This window comes from Phyllobates terribilis, unplaced genomic scaffold (genome assembly GCF_046119375.1).
Source record: "Phyllobates terribilis strain yellow unplaced genomic scaffold, ASM4611937v1 Scaffold_4__5_contigs__length_816908805, whole genome shotgun sequence".
Lineage (NCBI taxonomy): Eukaryota > Metazoa > Chordata > Amphibia > Anura > Dendrobatidae > Phyllobates > Phyllobates terribilis.
In genome coordinates, this window is record NW_027362764.1 from 625,167,872 (window position 1) to 625,185,935 (window position 18,064).

At 42.7% G+C, this 18,064-nt stretch overlaps 1 protein-coding gene across 1 annotated transcript in view; it reads left to right on the forward strand.

Moving 5' to 3' along the window:
* SDCBP (syndecan binding protein) overlaps window positions 1–18,064 on the forward strand; it is a 32,616-nt gene that overhangs the window by 10,184 nt on the left and 4,368 nt on the right. The window contains exons 2-8 of the mRNA XM_073679333.1: window positions 3,250–3,311; window positions 4,237–4,321; window positions 9,824–9,924; window positions 10,417–10,578; window positions 10,663–10,838; window positions 16,041–16,212; window positions 17,045–17,136. Coding sequence (XP_073535434.1) covers window positions 3,261–3,311; window positions 4,237–4,321; window positions 9,824–9,924; window positions 10,417–10,578; window positions 10,663–10,838; window positions 16,041–16,212; window positions 17,045–17,136 — 839 coding nt within the window. The 5' untranslated portion in view covers window positions 3,250–3,260. The remainder of the gene's footprint in view (window positions 1–3,249; window positions 3,312–4,236; window positions 4,322–9,823; window positions 9,925–10,416; window positions 10,579–10,662; window positions 10,839–16,040; window positions 16,213–17,044; window positions 17,137–18,064) is intronic.

Here is an 18,064-nt window from a genome sequence, read left to right on the forward strand (position 1 = left end):
TATCTGCCATCACGACGTAGTCCACGATTACCGCCAATGATTGTCCCTCGTCAATCCGGGTCACTTCTACAGCAGTGACATCAGCGTAGTAGTAGTAGTAGTAGTAGTAGTAGTAGTAGTAGTAGTAGTAGTAGTAGTAGTAGTAGTAGTTGTAGTTGTAGTTGTTATTCAATGCGCAAAGTTGCAGCGGAAACGCTTTCACAATAGTCATGCTGCGGTTTTTACTGCAATGCTAATCCTGAGCTGAAATTTCTGCATCATGTACACAGCACATCAGGATTACCATTGCCATAGCTGGCAGACCTATTAACAAGCGTTTTTGCAGCGAAAAATCATCAAAATCACTTTGTGTGCACATAGCCTTACATATCTCATAAGTGAACCCTTTTTTTTTTTTTTTTTAGAAACTGCAGTTTTGGGGATGTGAAGAGGAGTCATGGTGGGACAGATTTCTTACTGTAATAAATAATCTGCGGATGTGTCTTCACTTCCTCTGAGTGACTGGTACATTTATCATTACTGTGTATGTGGATATACTGGAATATGTCCAGGACTCCTCCTTCTCCCTCCAGGCCCCAGATGGTGGACCTGATGAGTGTGTTTATTACCACTGACATCGCTTCTTGGTTACCTCCTTTTAATAACATTCCTATCAGTGACCTTTTTATTATCTTTGGCACATGAGACTAATATTTCAGCCATAACAGTGAGTGGAGGCGTTCACTTTTTCTACTTTCCTATGACTTGTGGGAATTTCCAAGTTTGGTTAATAGTTATGATGTAATATGCTGCAGTGTTACTAGACATCATATGACTGTCATCTGCCTGCGATCTGCTGATCTCACTAATCCTGTCATACGGTTCTCCTCTTTTGTTCTCTATTATGCTGGTTTTAATATTGCATAGTTTGGTATATGGTAGGTAAGGAGTTACAAATTTATCTGCACATTTTCTAGTTTCAGAATCCCTTTTTATAATTTTATGCCGTATGTTTGTGTTACTTCTCAGCCTTCAGGAACAAAATTCCTTCATGTGAGTCCTTGTTGATGTGGTCAACGGTTTAACAACCGTAAATGTGTGAAATATTCCCAAACCTGTGATTTCAAGAATCACAATATTATGTGTTTACAGCATATTTACCACTCAATCTAAAAGCCTCTATATACATTGGATGAACCTGCTGGTTTCAGACGGACCAATTTTTCATCTAATGGTTTTTGGGTCTTCCTAACACTTCCCCAACAGATGATGTTGGGGGGTGAAGAAGGATCGGGCAGTTGACATTCCAGTGGTTGTTTTGTTTTTTAGGGGAGATAAGCCGCTGCCTCCTCCTCACTTCATTTAACATGGGGAGTTGGGGGAGAATGTTGTTGGCCATACAGACATGCAACTGAAGGCCGTCTTTTGCGTATGGCAAGCTTAAATTGATTCTCTGCCAGAAGATATTGATGACTAATACTTAGGATAGGTCATCAGAATCAGGTTGGTGGGGGTCCAACACTCGGCACCGCCATGATCGGCTGGCTGTAAACAGGGCTGTGGAGTCAGTAAGCCAAACCTCCAACTCCGACTCCTCAATTTCCACAACTCCGACTCCCTCATACATGGCTCATGTTTAAGTGATAAATTTACTGTAGCACAGATTCATCTCAGCTAAAAGTCTAGACCCTTAGATCAGGAATAGGACAGACATTTATAGAACATTTCCTAACGTTCCCAAATTCTTATGAAAAAATATTCCCCACAAACTGCATTAAAGTACTGTACCCAATTTATTATATATTTTAGGAGTCCATTTTTTACCAACTGCGACTCCACCAAAATGGACACATACTCCGACTCCACAGCCCTGGTCAGTGTCCATTATGGTGGAGTCTGTATAAAATGGACCGATTCCTAAAATGTATAATAAATTGGGTACAGTAGTTTAATGCAGTTTGTGGGGAATATTTTATCATAAACATTCGGGAAAGTTATGAAATGTCCTATTCCTGATATTAGGCAATGTTCCCACGTTCATTATTTGGTCAGAATTTTACATCAGTGTTCCTCTCCTGATTTTGGCTTACAAATAATCAGAGGAAAAGTATAATAGAAACACGTCACCACTTCTGTATTTATCACCCACTCCTGGTTTTGGCTTACAAATACTGACCAAATACTAAGCGTGTGAACGTGGCCTAAGAGTCTAGATTTTTAGCGGAGATGAATCTGTGCTGCACTTTATGTACTTGATAAGTAGTGAAGCTCCTCTACAGATAAGGGGGAAAAAAACCCAGGGAAGGAATGCCTGCACTCATCTCAGAACTGCTGGAGTGAACAGGAAAGCAGGATTAAGGTAAGTACTTCTTAAAGCATATCTAAACTTTCAGTAAACTGTGCATAAATCAATAGTCCAGTATATGTTGTCTCTGTATGCTTGATGTTTTAGTTTGTTTTTCCTCTTAGCTCATAAAATAGAACATTCAATAATCAAGCCATTTAGATATATTTATCATAATAATGATTAAAAGCCGATGTTATTTTACTACAGTAAATTTATCACTTAAACTTAAAAATGAGCCATGCATGAGGGAGTTGGAGTCGGTGTCATGGAATTTGAGGAGTCGGAGGTTTGGCTTACCGACTCTACAGCCCTGGATGTAAACATTGTTCTGATCTGCACTGATCCGCTCTATTCAATGTGTAGCGGCAACTGCTGGGTGCCGCAGAACACCTCCTATTCAAGATGGCTGATAACTGGTGAGAGTTCGTAACCCCCAGCGATCTCGTATTGATGATCTGTAGGTAATCAATATCTTCTGACTGGACTACCCCCTTAAGCCTCATGCACACAGCTTTATTACATCTGTTATGTACAGTCATAATGGGGTTCCTGTGAAGTTTATTGGGGCCTCAGTAAGGCTTTGACCTTATCCCTAGGATCTTTCTATCAGATTGTGAATGAGCCTATACATCAGCACAAAAGTTGTATGGCTTGAGCTGGAGAACCGTAGACTTCATAGGGCATTTTAAAAGAGCAGGGATCCTAGTGAAATCCCCAACTTTATATTGTCCATTGCCCCAGTGGAACAGATGGGTAGAATTGGTTCTGTGGGAGAACTCCTGAGGGCTTTTTGTACAGACAGTGCGGAGAATTTAATTGCATTTTATCTTAAATCTTTTTATTGAAATCGTGATTTTGGATTGTGTACTTGCTAGTTAATATTCTACCTATAATAATTGCTTTTAATTTTTTACTCTCAATAGGAGGATCAAAAATGTCCTTGTATCCATCACTCGAGGATCTTAAGGTCGACAGGGTCATTCAGGTAGGTACCATTCAACGTTAGCAGACCTTATGTGGCGTATCCTTGATGAGATGGGTTCAGCCCTAAAGCTCAGACTTGAGCCCAGTTTCTCGTCATCTACAATAAGGAGACCCCCATACACATTTGATTTCTGTACAGTATAGATAATGACCCTATAAAGTGCTGATGTGCTGGGTTCCTTGTCGTCTACATGGCCGATACACATTCTGCACTGATTTGGTATAATTCACAGCTGATATTTATGATAAAAGGTAAAACCTCGTCTGCTAATGATGGCCCGTTCTGCTGTGAACGCTCGCAGGACAGTGGATTACTAAAGGTCTTTCATGGAGATGAGGAGCCATGTAAAGGCCGGACTTTCTGTGCTGGAAGGAGAAAATGGAAAGCAGTGGATGAAAGCCAAGTTCTGGCTGAATAATTGTGTGTCCTTGTGAATACTGGAATGTTTGTGTGCCAGCTGTCCCCTCGGACTGGTAAAGTGGTCCATTAGTATAGTTTATAGTACTCTTTTTAACTCTTAATGGATCGATTAGTTTTACATTAGCAATGTATGACATTGTCTGAGGAGCTGTATTCCTTCTTACTAGGGATAAGTGGACATTGACTGTTTTTAGCTCCACAGCTGACTTGTCTCCATTTATCTCCCATTGCTGATGAGCTGGAAATGTCTCCCTCCCCCACACTGAGTAGGTGTAGAGCTGCATTTCTAAGGCATACAATTTTATTTTTCCCTGTACTATTCTGGGTGAATGCTAAAAGATGCGTGTTGTTGTGAAATCTAAATATAATGGCGTGGTGCTACTCTGAGAAGTAGTAAAGATGTACATGATCAGTCGGATCGTCCAAATTTGCAGAACAGGGTCAGATGAGGCTTGTAGATAATTGTTAGATTGGTTTATTACAATAAGTATTTCTTATTTCGCAGGCACAGACTGCGTTTGCAACAAATCCAGCGACGCCAGCAATATTATCAGAAGCTGCAGCACCGTCATCTGCATCTCAGCATGGAGGTAGTGTCACGGCTGGAGAACTTACTGCATTTGCTTGAATTACTATTCGCCATTTAGAGACATTAGGTAGAAGTAAGGTACCCAAGTTACAGTGATCTACCCTCACAGCCAGAAGGTTATGTTAATATGTAGTAGACTTTAATCCATCTGAATGGGGCTTGTAGAAATGAACACATTTTGAAAAATCCACTCCATTTCAGATGTATGGAACACCATTTTCACTGAGCAAAGGGGTCTGCCTTTCAAGGACTGGAAACCTAAAGGATGAAACGGTGGTATGTCTCCCACACGTCAGTGCTTTCCTGTAGAGAATACGGATGAATTAGTAAAGGCAGATCCACAATGAGTATGGTTGAGCCGAAGGCCCAAAAATCTATCCAGGATATTGTATATATATTTTTTTTGGGGGGGGGGGGGGCAGGGGGGGCCTAGAACAATGGAAGCTCCAGACTTTCCCTGTTGATGAAAAATCCGAAGCACTCGTCAGAAGAGAATGGAAGAAACCTGAGGAGAGGTTCCTTTCCTTTGTTTAAGAGGAAATATCCTTTTGATGGTGCCTCAACAGCATCTTGGGATAAAGCCCCGAAATTCAATGTAGCTTTTTCAACCGCATTCAAATCGTTCACTTTACCCTTTTGAAGATCTCGGGATACTTAAGGATCCCCTAGCTAGAAAGGTGGAAAGCTTTCTTAAGGGTACTTGGGAATCCTTCGCTGGAGCTCTGAAACCAGCCATCTCAGCAACATGTACTGCCAGATCTTTGATGGTTTGGTTGGATCATCTGGAAGGTCATCTGAAAGATAAGGTGGCTAGGGACAGTATTTTGGCCACAATTCCATAGATGCTGGGAGCAGCAGCGTTTCTATCTGACGCTTTAACGGATTCAACAAGGCTAGCGGCACTTTCTAATGCACCCCGTAGAGCTCTCTGGCTGAAATGCAGGGAAATGCCTATTTGGCTCAGTCTTGGACGAGCCGTGAAGAAAATAAATCATCCCAGTGACTCTTGTCCCTGAGTAGGGGGAAGGCTCTCCCTCTTTTTGACTGCCTGGGAAAATAATTTCTCCAAGCTGCTGGATTCTCAACCTAGTAAGGTCTAGTTTAAGGCTGGAGTTTCAAGCTGTTCCTCCGCAGAAGTTTAATCTGACATCTCCACAGGCTTTTCCGAGGGAACAGCTAGCCTTGGAATTAAAGGTCCTAGATCTGGTAAAGAAGTTCTTCCTTGTACAAGAAGAGGCGAAAGGGCTTTATTACTTAATCTTTTTGATAAAGCCAGACTGGACTTTCAGAACAATAATCAGCTTGAGGGGCCTGAACAGATTACTGAAAGTTCAGACGTTCACGATAGAGGCCGTACGTTCAACCGTAAATATGCTTTTTCCCGACGGTTATATGGCAGTCTTGGATCTGAAGGATGCGTATTATCAGGTGCCAATACATGTGGAATACCAAAAGTTCCTCGGAGTGGCCTTAACCATAAAAGGAGAAATCGCACTTCTAGTACAGAGCCCTTCCGTTGGGACTGGTAGTGGCCCCTCGGGACTGGTAGTGGCCCCTCGGGCCTTTAAAAAATAATAGTGGAAGTGACTGCTCGCCTTCAAGAGAAAGATGCTCTAGTAGTCCCATATCTGGACGACGTCATAATTATAGGCAGTTCAGTTCATCACTGCAATGTTCAGTTAGAAGAGGACAGTGTTAACTTGAAAAACTTAGGTTGGCTCTTAAATCTAAAAAAACCTTTAGATTAAAGCCCCTGAAAGTGCAGATCTTTTTAGGTCTCATACTGGACTACAGAAATCAAGAGTGATTTCTTCCAGAGGGCAAAATAGAAACATTTTCAGCCAGGTATCCGAGGCGGTAAAAGTTCCCACCATGTCCCTTAGGAAGGCTATGTCCCAGGCAGTGTTATGGGCTCAGTTTCATACCAGAGGGTTGCCGTGGGATGTTCTAAGGAACAAAGTCACCATGAAAGGACTATGAATAGAAGAAAAATAGTTCCAGCTTCAATGAAAATTTTTTTAAAAAATGTAATCTTTATTGCAAAAAAGGCTAAAAATAGCCCGGCACAGGGGCTGTGGTAGCTAGTACATGTTAGCCAAAAAACAAAACGCGCAGAGAGAAAAGGCAACGCGTTTCAACTGCAGTCTTTGTCCCAGCTGGACTCTCCATTCACATAATCCAGATATATATATATATATATATATATATATATATATATATATATATATATATATATATATATATATATATATATATATATATATATATATATATATATATATATATATATATATATATATATATAATATATTTGGGTGTGGAACATAGGAAATCTAACTAGAGGGGTACTTTGGGTAAACCAGATTTTAAGGCGAATTACGACCGATGCAAGCCCCAAGGGATGGGGAGCCCATTTAGGGGTCACCTGGTCCAGGAGGTCTGGACAGGGGAAGAAAAGTCAGTTTCTTCGAGCATGAAGGAGTTACAGAGGTGGAGTATGCCATAAGGAAGCTCCTATTCTCCTTGCAGGGTCACCATGTAAGAATCCTCTCAGACAATCAGGCTACAGTGACCTATGTAAATCATCATGGAGGAACTTGGTACAATTCCTTGATGGAGGTGACAAACCAGATATTTCAAATTGCAGTGAACCATCTCCTTTCTTTAACACCTCTACATATAAAAGGAAAAGAGAACTGCCAAGCCGGCTTTCTAAGCTGCAATTGACTAATGCAGGGAAAATGGGTGTTGAACCAATCAATTTTCAATCAGATTGTGAACATGTGGTGCCTGCCAAACATAGGCTTATTCGCAAACAGACAAAACCGAAAGGTGGAAAAATTTTTTTTCTGAGTTTTAGGGAGCATCATCAGGTAGTGGATGCCTTCCTGATTAGATGGAGTTGCGATCCTGCATATGACTTTCCACCAGTTATTCTAATTCCAGCAGTCCTGAAGATCTGGGAAGACAGTGCAAGAGTCATCCTCCTAGCCCAGGAGGCCATGGTTTTCATGGTTGAGACTGATGTCAGTCACTGAACCATGGGTGCTACCGGAAGTTACAGATCTTCTCTCCCAGGGGCAGCATCCTCAAGCAGCCAGCCTACATTTAACAGCATGGAACTTCAGAGTTTGTTGTTAAGAGACAAAGAATTTTCTCTTAACCTTATTTCTACCCTGCTCCAGAGTAGGAAGGCAGTCACCATGAAGATCTATGGTAGGAACTGGAGAAAATTCCTAACCCCTTCAGAAGCAAAGCTGGGAGATGGAGTACCAGTCAATTCTATTTTAGAGTTCCTTCAGAAAGATCTAGAGCAAGGACTCTCCACTAGCACCCTCAAAGTTCAGGTATCGGCCCTTGGAGCCCTATATAATTGTAACCTGGCAGGTAGCTGTTGGGTTTACTGTTTTTTTATTAAAGCTTGTTCTAGAGCAAGACCAAATCCCAGGCCAAATTTACCTCCGTGGGATTTAAATCTGGTTCTTCAACCCCTGACAGATTGTTCTTTTAAACCTATAGACTCTTTATCAGTTAAGATTCTCTCTGAAAACAGTCCTTCTAGTGGCCTTAGCATCAGGTCGCTGGGTTAGCAACATCCAGTCCCTGTCAGTAGGTCCTCCCTTCAGATAGTTCCTGGAAGATAGATATGCCTGATCTGGCTCTAAAATGACTCTAAAGTAGATTCCATAGGACTCAAGAAGTAGTTTGTCTATCTTTTTGTGCTAATCCCAAAAATCACAAAGAGAAGCTTCGTAACAGATACGTATTTAAATCGGACATCTAGCGTATGGAGTCCTGGAGAAAATCATCATTTGTCCCTCTTCTGGGTCTTAGAAAAGGGCTTTAAAGCATCTAAATGTACACTAGCTAGATGGCTTAGGGATGCAATCAGTTTAGCTTATTCTGTGAGTGGTAGTGTTATTTCAGAAGGGCTAAAGGCTCACTCCACAAGAGCTGTTGCAACCTCCTGGGCCAACAACCTGTCCATTGAGCAGATTTGTAAGGCAGTGACATGGTCCTATCACTCTACTTTTTATAGACACTATAGGCTGGATTTGACCTAGTCTTTGGGAGAAGGGTTCTGCAGGCTGGGGTCTCTGCCATTTTCACAGAGAGGATTACAAAAACCTGCTGACAGATTCCTTTTAAATTCTTGGGCTCCCCCTCTGAGTAAGTACAGAGGCACCATAACAGCTGAGTTGCACTATCCAGTTATGTAATACATGGGTGTACATTTCCCAGATGCATAGTTGATCAACCAGCTTTAAAAATATAAAGTGGTGGTATCTTGGGTAGGATTGTCTCCACGCGACAACTTCTATTTGTGATTGCGTCTTAAAGGGGTTGTCCTTTACTGGCCAATTCCTTATTAATTACTTCAGTATGATGCAAAATAAAAAATACTTTCTGGACTGGAACAACTGAACAGTATTTTCCTTGCTGGTTTTATAACCTAAGCAATGTCACGTGACCGCTGCAGGCGATCAGCAGATATTGCTTGCCATGAGACTGGTGCGGTGCACAGGGCTCTGAGCAGAAGCTCGATGCTGAACCGGAAGGTAAATACACATTTTTTTTTTTATCTTTAATGTAACACTGAGGCATTTAATGTGGTATAGTCTACTACTTTAGTTTTTTTTATAGCCAGTTGCAAAAGTGTGTGTGCGTGTGTATACCTCTCTATAGGTCGATAGATACCAACCGTATTTTGCGGATTATACGAATAATTATTTATTTTTATTTTTTTAATAAAATGGTGTTTCTTTTATAATCCATTTTTATGGTACCTTATCTGGGGGCAGTGGAGCGGGGTCCTAGGTGGCAGAGTTGCTGCTGCAGGAAGCTGGCTACGGAGGCAGGAGATGCTGTGGGGCGATGCTACGGGTCCCAGGCTGGTAGGAAGGGGTGTTTGGTGGTGCGGGGGATCCGCCGACATTTTGTGAAAGCCCAGAGAACCCACACTTTCCATGCTTTTCAATGCAGTGGACACCAGGAAAATGGCCATCAGAGGCGATGCATGCGCAATTGAGATCTCGAGAGCCGAGATCTGTGTCGAATTCTCAATATGCGCAGCCTCCGACTGCCATTTTCCTGGAGTCCACCGCATTGAAAAGCATGGAAAGTGCGGGGGCTCCAGGATTTCACAAAATGTCGGCGGAGCCCCCTCACCGCCGAACACCGCCTCCTACCAGCCTGGGACCCGCAGCATCGCCCCATTCCTGCTGCCGTTGCCAGAAGCTCCCTGCAGCAGCGACCCTGGAACCCCGCTCCACCATCCGGTAAGCTACATTCGGATTATAAGACGCACCCCCATTTTCCCTCAAATTTGGGGGGAAAATAGTGCATTTTATAATCTGAAAAATACATGAGTTTGTCTGTGCGGGAATGAACCTGTCCAGCTTTAGTCTATATTGGTGACCTTCCTGCACTACATTTATAAAGTGGGGACTATGTTGTGATACTACAGAGAAGGCTGAGTTAACGTTCTCTTGCTTTTATCTAGGATTTTACCCAAAACTGTACCCAGAGCTTTCTCAATACATGGGCTTAAATCTGAGTGAAGATGAAATCCACAAGAATATGGCTATGGTGCCTTCTTCTGGGGTGAGTACACTGCAGCATAGTGATCTTATTGTACAGCCTCCTCTAGCAGTGTTACATGAACTATAAACCAAGTGGCCTCCTTTGGGATTGCACATAACACATGAGCCAAACACCAAGTTTCTGGGCATTTGGTGCTGCCTTTCTTAGAAATATTCTCTGCATTCACCACTAAGCCAGGTTTCTGTGGAATCCCCAACTGAGCACTGACAGCGATTCACTTAAATGAAACCAATAGTTTTGTTTTTTTTCTTGAGACATTCAGAAAACCTCTTCTGCCAGTTTTCTTGGATTCCGACAGAATCCCCTATGGTGCTCACCGGAGAGCACTGTAAGAGTGACGCTAACCGTTTAGTAGTGAGATTTCCATTGAAACATTGCATCCAGTCTGACATTTGCTTACTTGCATTAGATGTTACTTACAAATAACCCCTATTGACTTTATTGTAAGCTTCAGACCTTTCCTTTTTAATATCCTATTTTGCAATTTTCCAGATGCAGGTAGCAAGACCATCAGCAGTGAATAATATGGTGGCTCCTGTAAGCGGAAGTGATTTGGGCATCCGCAGAGCAGAGATAAAGCCGGGGCTCCGGGAGCTGATATTGTGTAAAGACCAGGATGGAAAGATTGGTCTCCGTCTTAAGTCCATTGACAATGTAAGTTTTGGACCTGTCGGTGCAGGGTTAAGACCAGATTTGGTTGTTTCAGTTCTACTAGAATAAGTTTATTTTATATTTCAGGGTATTTTTGTGCAGCTCGTACAAGCCAACTCTCCAGCATCTTTAGCTGGTCTCAAATTTGGTGATCAAGTTCTGCAGATCAATGGTGAAAACTGTGCCGGCTGGAGCTCCGAAAAGTCTCATAAATTCCTAAAGCAGGCTGCAGGAGACAGAATAAATATGGTGGTGAGAGACAGGTGGGTGCAATGATTCTCTAATAGAGCCCACCAGCAAGGAGACATACAAGACTTGATTTTAAAGGGAACCTGTAGCGTCCTAGCTGCCCTCTACACTGCCCCCATAGCGTTCTTAGTGATGCAATGTGCATCAACAATAAGCTTTTTTCATTAAAATTGGTGCAGCTATAATGATTTTATAACCTTTAATATACTTAGATCCAACCTGCTCGTTAAGTCATAGGGGTCTGATTCTCATATTCAGTCACTGCTGGCGCCGCCCATGTATTTGAATATTGCTTCCGGCGAGCACTATTACTGTGGGGCGCAGGCGCATTTGTCCATGTCAGGCCTCTGGTCCCGCGCCTGTGCAGTGAGGCTGCATGATTACCAGTGTGTGCACAGTGAAGCTATGTTCCCGCGCTTGCGCAGTGAGGCTGTGCAGTTTGCAGCTTCACTGCGCATGCGCTATAACGCTCTGTTCCCCGCGCGTTGAGGCAGTGTGATGACCAGCTTTACTGCTCATGCGCTTGCGCAGTGAGGCTGTGTAGTTCGCAGCTTCACTGCGCACGCGCAGGGAATATAGTGCGTGCGCAGTGAAGCTGGTAATCACACAGCCTCACTGCGCAGGACCAGCGGCCTGACATGGACAAATGCGCCTGCACCCCACAATAATAGCGCTTGCCGGAAGAAATATTGAAATACATGGGCGGCGCCAGCAGTGACTGAATGCGGCGCCCTCCCATGACTGAATATGAGAATCACACCCCTGTGACTGAACGAGCCAGTAGGACTAAGTATATTAAAGGTTATAAAATCATTATACTACCACTAATTTTAATGAAAAAAGCTTTAGTGATGCACATTGCATCACTAACAACACTATGGGGGGCAGTGTAGAGGGTATCTAGGACGTGCCAGGTTCCCTTTTAAATCTTTCTTTTGGATCCACTCCTGGTGTAAATAAATCATTGAACGCCTGTTCCAGACAAGCCTATTACGGGTTGATTTGGCTACAGTGGTCTTGTGAGTGTGCGCACAATGGCTGGTCTCAGCTGTGACACTCGCATGTATAGCACATGACGTCTGATGAATGAAGCAATCCGCTCCGGTCCTTAGACCCTTTCTCAGTCCAGAACTTGCATCATGCCTGTGATATGGCTAGAAAAACTGCTGGGGGGGGGGAAGTCATGCCTAATTATTTCTGATTAGCCTCATTCAGTAGTGATTTTGAGGCCATATAGGAATTTTTTATTTTTTTGTAATACCATGTCTCCACTCTGCCCTCGTCCAAGCGTTATGTCTGGTGTTCAGACCTAAAAGGGATCCTGACCCACTGATACTAAGCAAAAATACCCACCGCAATGCTACGTCTGGTATTGTAGCTTCAGCCCTATTAAGTGGTTTTAGATGCACTGTTGTCTTTATAGCCGTGTGGTGACATTATATGTAGCATGACTTTCCAGGTCCGTACGATTAGAGATGCCAGACTTTTCTTCTTTTTTTTTTTTTTTTAAATTATGCAATTTTTGGGGTGTGTGTGACGTTTTGACTACTTTTCTATAGTATTTTTATGGGGGGAGGGGGAAGTGTAGTGACCAACAAAAACTCCAAATTTTGGCTGTTCAATTCTTTTTTAATTTTTTATTTTTTTTTCAATTCCACATGTTTTATTTTTAATACTTTTTCACTATTTTTCGCTTGGGTAAAAGCAAATTTGAGACTCACTCAACTTTTTTTTTTATTTTTTTTTATAGTAGTCTCTTCAGGGGACTTGAAAGTATTCAGTACTCTACAATGCTGTAGCTGTGCAGTGTATGACACGGGGTGCCGATGGCCATTAGAAGTGATGGTCACCTTCTTGGAAGCCTTTTAACCGCTTCCCAACCGCCCACTGTAGATAAAGTTCGGTGCTTGTTGGGCTCTGTGCAGCGCCGATGTTTGTCTACTGCCAGCGGTCTAGCAGCGCTCAGGATCCCCAGGGTCCTGCAAGCATGGCGATTCCTGAGCAGAGCGACCACTCTTGACAGATGTCATCATCGGGACCTGATAGGAATGGGTTAAAATCATGGGGACCTGATCCAATCTTCTAGATGCCGTGATCCATAGATAGAGATAGAGGGGTCGTCCACTCACCTATCCGGCGCCCCCATGATGAAATCTGGCATTGTCATGGCAGCCGGAGGTCACATGATCACCTCTGGGTCTGCCATGGCCTGTTGGGCTCAGCCAGTAGCTGAGTCTAACTGGCGATCTGACAGTTTATAACTGACAGGTCTCATGCAATACATTTGTGTATTGCATTGCATGAGACCAGTGCTCAGAAAAATAAAAATTGAAGTCACATACAGGGACTAAGTGAAAAAAAAACAAAAAGAAAAAACAGCTATTAAACCAATAAATACGTATATTTATATAAAAGGTACACATTTGGTATCTTCTCGTCCGGAAAAACTGTCACACTAGTTAACCCCTTCTGTGCGCATTGTAAAAAAAATTTTAATTAAAAACGGAGCAAAAAAGTGGAATAAAACGCAATCAAAAAACTTGTTTTTGTAAAAAACAGAGGAAAAAAAAGCGTTTTTTAGTGTGTGACAGCAGCCAAACATAAAAACCCGATCTAAATCTGTAATCGCACCAACCCGAAGAATAAAGACGCCTAATCACTTATACCGCACAAGGAAAGGCGTAAAAAATAAATAAAACCAATTCTTCACCTGCTGCTGATTTGTTCGTTCTGCCTCCCAAAGATCGCAGTAAGGCTTGGCTCACATTTATCCTGCACTCTGCGTTTACACCGGGGTTTCCGTGTAAATCTTTGAAATACGTGATTCAGACGGAACCCTGACAAAAGATTACATCTAATGAGGCAGGTAGAGGCACCGTGGATGCCGTCTGGCCTATGATCCGGCGTTGTCCGTCTATTAGCCGTGAATAAAAGCGCGGTCCGCCATATTTTTGTCCACTTCTGAAAAAAAGAACACCACTGAACAGAGGCCAGATGGAGTCCAGAGTAACTCCGCTGTCTCATTATAGTGAATGGATCCATCGGGGGTTTCATCTGAATCACGTCATTCAGAGATTTAAGCCACGGCCCCGCTATCAGTACTCAGTCAGTATTTTTTCTCAGGAGTGGGAGCCAAAACCAGGTGAGGAACAATCAGAGAAAAGGTGTAATAGAAACGAGTGCAACAATTCTGCATTTATCACCACTCCTGAGAAAAAATACTGACCAAATACTGATAGTGGAGCCGTGGCCTTAGATGGAAACTCCGATGTAAGTGCTCAGCGTAGAGCGCAGGATAAATGTTATGTAAAATGTTCCTAACAAAAGCTTCAACTCAATCCACAAAAAAGCCCCCACTCAGGTCCGTCATCTGTTAATGGAAATATAGGGGGCTTCCACGTTACTGGTAGTACAAGGGCTCTGGAAAAGCACTATGGCTACTCACCCACAGAAAGAAATCAAACAAATTCTAATATACGGGTGCATGTCTCCAGAAACATGAGCTGGGCACAATGTACTGGTCACTACAACGTACTGGTCACTACAACGGCAGTTTGCAATTTTCACTCGGCAACATCCACTACTGCTTGTTTCTGGAAAACACCCATGGAGTCAAAATCATCATCACTACACCTGTAGATAAATTCCCAAAGGGGTATGATTTCCAAAATGGGGTCACTTTAGGGGGAATTCGGCTCTTCTTGTACTCAGGGGCTCTGTTTATGGAGTCCGCAAACTATTCTAGGAAAATCTGCACTCCAGGAGGCAAATAGCGCTCATTCCCTCCCGAGTCTCGCCGTATGGCTAAGCAGTACTGTACAGCCACATGTGGGGTATTACCACGTTCAGCAGAAATTGTGTGACACATTTTGGCACTATTTTGCCCATTGCCCAGTGTGAAAATGTAAAATCTTGGGCCAAAAACAATTTATTTATTTATTTTTTTTTCTTCACAGCCCAGTGGTATAAATTTCTGAGAGTCACATGTGGTGTGAATGATTCCTGCACCCAGAGATGAATTTCTTGAGTGGTGTGATATGTCACATGGTGTCTGCAAGCTATTCCAGCCAAAATAGCACTCCTTCCCAAATTGTGGGTTCCAGTTTCTCCTGTTACCCACATACCAAATATGTGTATCGCCGAGTTCAGAATCGCCCGATCTATCAATATAAAAAAGAAATTAATCCGATCGGTAAACGGCGTAATGAGAAAAAAAATTCTAAACCCCAGAATTAAGTTTTTTGGTCGCCGCAACATTGCAATAAAATGCAATAACTGGCGATCAAAACATCAGATCTACCCTAAAATGGAATCCATAAAAACGACAGCTCGGCGTGCAAAAAATAAGCCCTCACCCGGCCCCAGATCCTGAAAAATGGAGACGCTACGGGTCTCGGAAAGTGGCGCCATTTTTTTTTTTTTTATAGCAAACTTTGGACATTTTTTTCACCACGTAAATAAAAAAAAAAACTATACATGTTTGGTGTCTACGAACTTGTAATGACCTGGAAAATAATAATGGCAGGTCAGTTTTAGCATTCAGTGAACGTGGTAAAAAAAACCCAAACAACTGAGGTATTGCACTTTTTTGCAGTTGCACCGCACTTGGAATTTATTTCCCGTTTTACAGTACACGATATGGCGAAACCAGTAATGTCGATCAAAAGTACAACTTTTCCTGCAAAAAATAAGCCCTCACACTGCCATATTGACCAAAAACAAAAACGCTATGGCTCTGGGAACAAGCAAAAAACAAAAACGGAAAATCCCAAGGTCCTTAAGGGGTTAAAGGAGGTATGCTTAGGTATATACCATGTGTATGGCCATTGTCCAACGCATAAGCTCAGTTGATATACTCCCAATAGTGGAGTAATAGCGCACACTTTTGGCCTACGTCTAGTGAATTGGGACCCATGTGAACAGTAAAGTATATTTTGGGAAAGCGCCCGCAGTCTACTTTAGGCTAGTTCACAGGCGCAGTGTGCACTTAGTCCAATGTGCGTTTTGAACCGTTTCCTACCAGAAGCTGCTACACTTCTGTCTATGGGCTGTGTCTGGTGTTGCAGATGAGCCTCAGAAGTGGCGCTGCTTTTGGCAGACACAAACTCATAACCCCTGTTAAGGTTGTCTGATTTATTGATTTTATAAAGTCTAGAAGCTTTTGATTTCCGTTGGCTGTACAAGTGATTGTAATTCCACATGTTGAACTGTTTTAGGCCCTTTGAACGCACCATCACACTGCACAAAGACAGCAGCGGTCACGTTGGCTTCATTTTCAAAAATGGCAAAATATCTTCCATAGTTAAGGACAGCTCCGCTGCAAGAAATGGCCTTCTAACCGAACACAACCTGTGCGAAATTAACGGCCAGAATGTCATCGGATTAAAGGTGGGTCGTGCTCCCTGTGGAGTGTCGCCATAATATCGCATTCAGCTCATTGAAATCAGGCATCTGTATCCACCAGGACACATATGTAGAAGCACGTTTCTTCTGATAGATCAGACCCTGCTTAATACACCTTCATACTAAACTAGAACCTGTGTGCCAGGAAAGATTCTGTGCAATTTCACAAAGTGCCCATATAATGAGACCAGCAATGTAGTTCATTAATGCACCATAGTTATGGTTTTAGCCTAAAGTTATGAAGTTGTTAAAAAAGAGTTCTCTTGGGAAAGAAAAAAAATAAATCATAATAGAAGAAGTTGTGAACTGCTTTATTGTGTAACAGATTTCTTGTTTTTTCTCGGGGTTTAATGGGGTAAAATCTGGTGAGTGACAATGGCAGCCGTCCTCGTGCAATATGAGAAATGCGTCCTAGAATTTAAATGGGCTGGGATGCACGCAGCGCGCTCCCCAGTAGGATGGGGGTGTAAAAATTTCCCATCACTAGTAGTCCAGACACAATGGATCTGACTGCTGCTGGAGGAATAACACAAGATTTCTCCTGCTCCGCTCTCGGCCTCTGATACTGCTGCATGGTCTGTGAACCTACATTTTTCCTGGAGAAGCATTTAAGATTAAAGCCTTTCTGAAAGCTTAAAATACATATTTTCTGTAAACTTGATGTCTCCATTTACGGTCTACCCTTGTTCTGCTGGCCTTCTTGAGGATGTATCTGTAGGACATGGCATAATCTGTCTTTTATTGTTGCATCATCTATGGTAAAATGCCTTTCAATGGGGCTGTTCCCATGTAGTAAAATGTTAATGTCTTTGCGCAGGATTCCCAAGTTGCTGACCTGCTTGCCGGCTCTGCTAACGTGGTTACCCTGACTGTAATGCCAGCTTACATTTTTGAGCACATGGTGAAAAGGTGAGTGAGACCCCCGAAATGTTTAAATGATTCATAGGTCAAGCGCAGGTTTCTAGTTTTTCCATCAATATGGCATATGCCGGGTGAAGTTGGGCCTCTGCTCTGTAGTCATGGCACAGTATACAGCAATGTAATGAAACCGCCAAAAAAGCCCATATGGTAGTGTCCTAGAACCAATTATATTGTATTGTAAAGGTGAGATCCAAAAAATCAAGTTAGGTTGCTGCTCTCTGGAGGTCTGAACACCCCCACAATTTTGATATTGGGTCTTTGGAACCCCGTAGGGCTGCAGCCCAGTCCTGAATGGCGTTTAGGCCGAGCATGCACCTCCACTCCATTCAGGACTGGGCTGTGCAGTCCCATGCTTGGGGCTCCAAAGCCCCGATCTAAGTATTGCTGGGGGTTTCAGTGGTCACTGATCAGCAATTTATTCCCTACACTATGGATTTTTTTGATAGTCTTAACCCTTTAAAAGCGTATGCTCACAAAGGATGTAAAGCTGTAAAAACCACTGTGGATTTGGCTCTGGCTTTGTCCTACACCTGACACTTTGTGTTACAATGCTGAACTGTTCAGTATAAATTAGTGTGCTGCAAATTTCAAATCCACATGTCCCATTTAGTTTACACTGCTGATTTTAGATTGAAAGTATGGTCAGACATGGTGTACTTGATATAAATGGTGCATGGTAAATGTGTATGTTGGAAATCCGCAACTAAACACATTCGGAGTTTTGCACAGTACACATGGGCTCCGATTCATATAGACCGTCGATTTTTCTCGTCGGTCTAGATGAGGGAGCATTGCAGAGTCGGACGCTCCTGATTCAAGGGGGTGTATGTCTCTTTGTGAATCTGGAGCGAGTGGTGTGTACTGTGTTACTCTAGGAATCTTCAGTCAGGGACTGGAGTGCGATTTCTAGCTTACA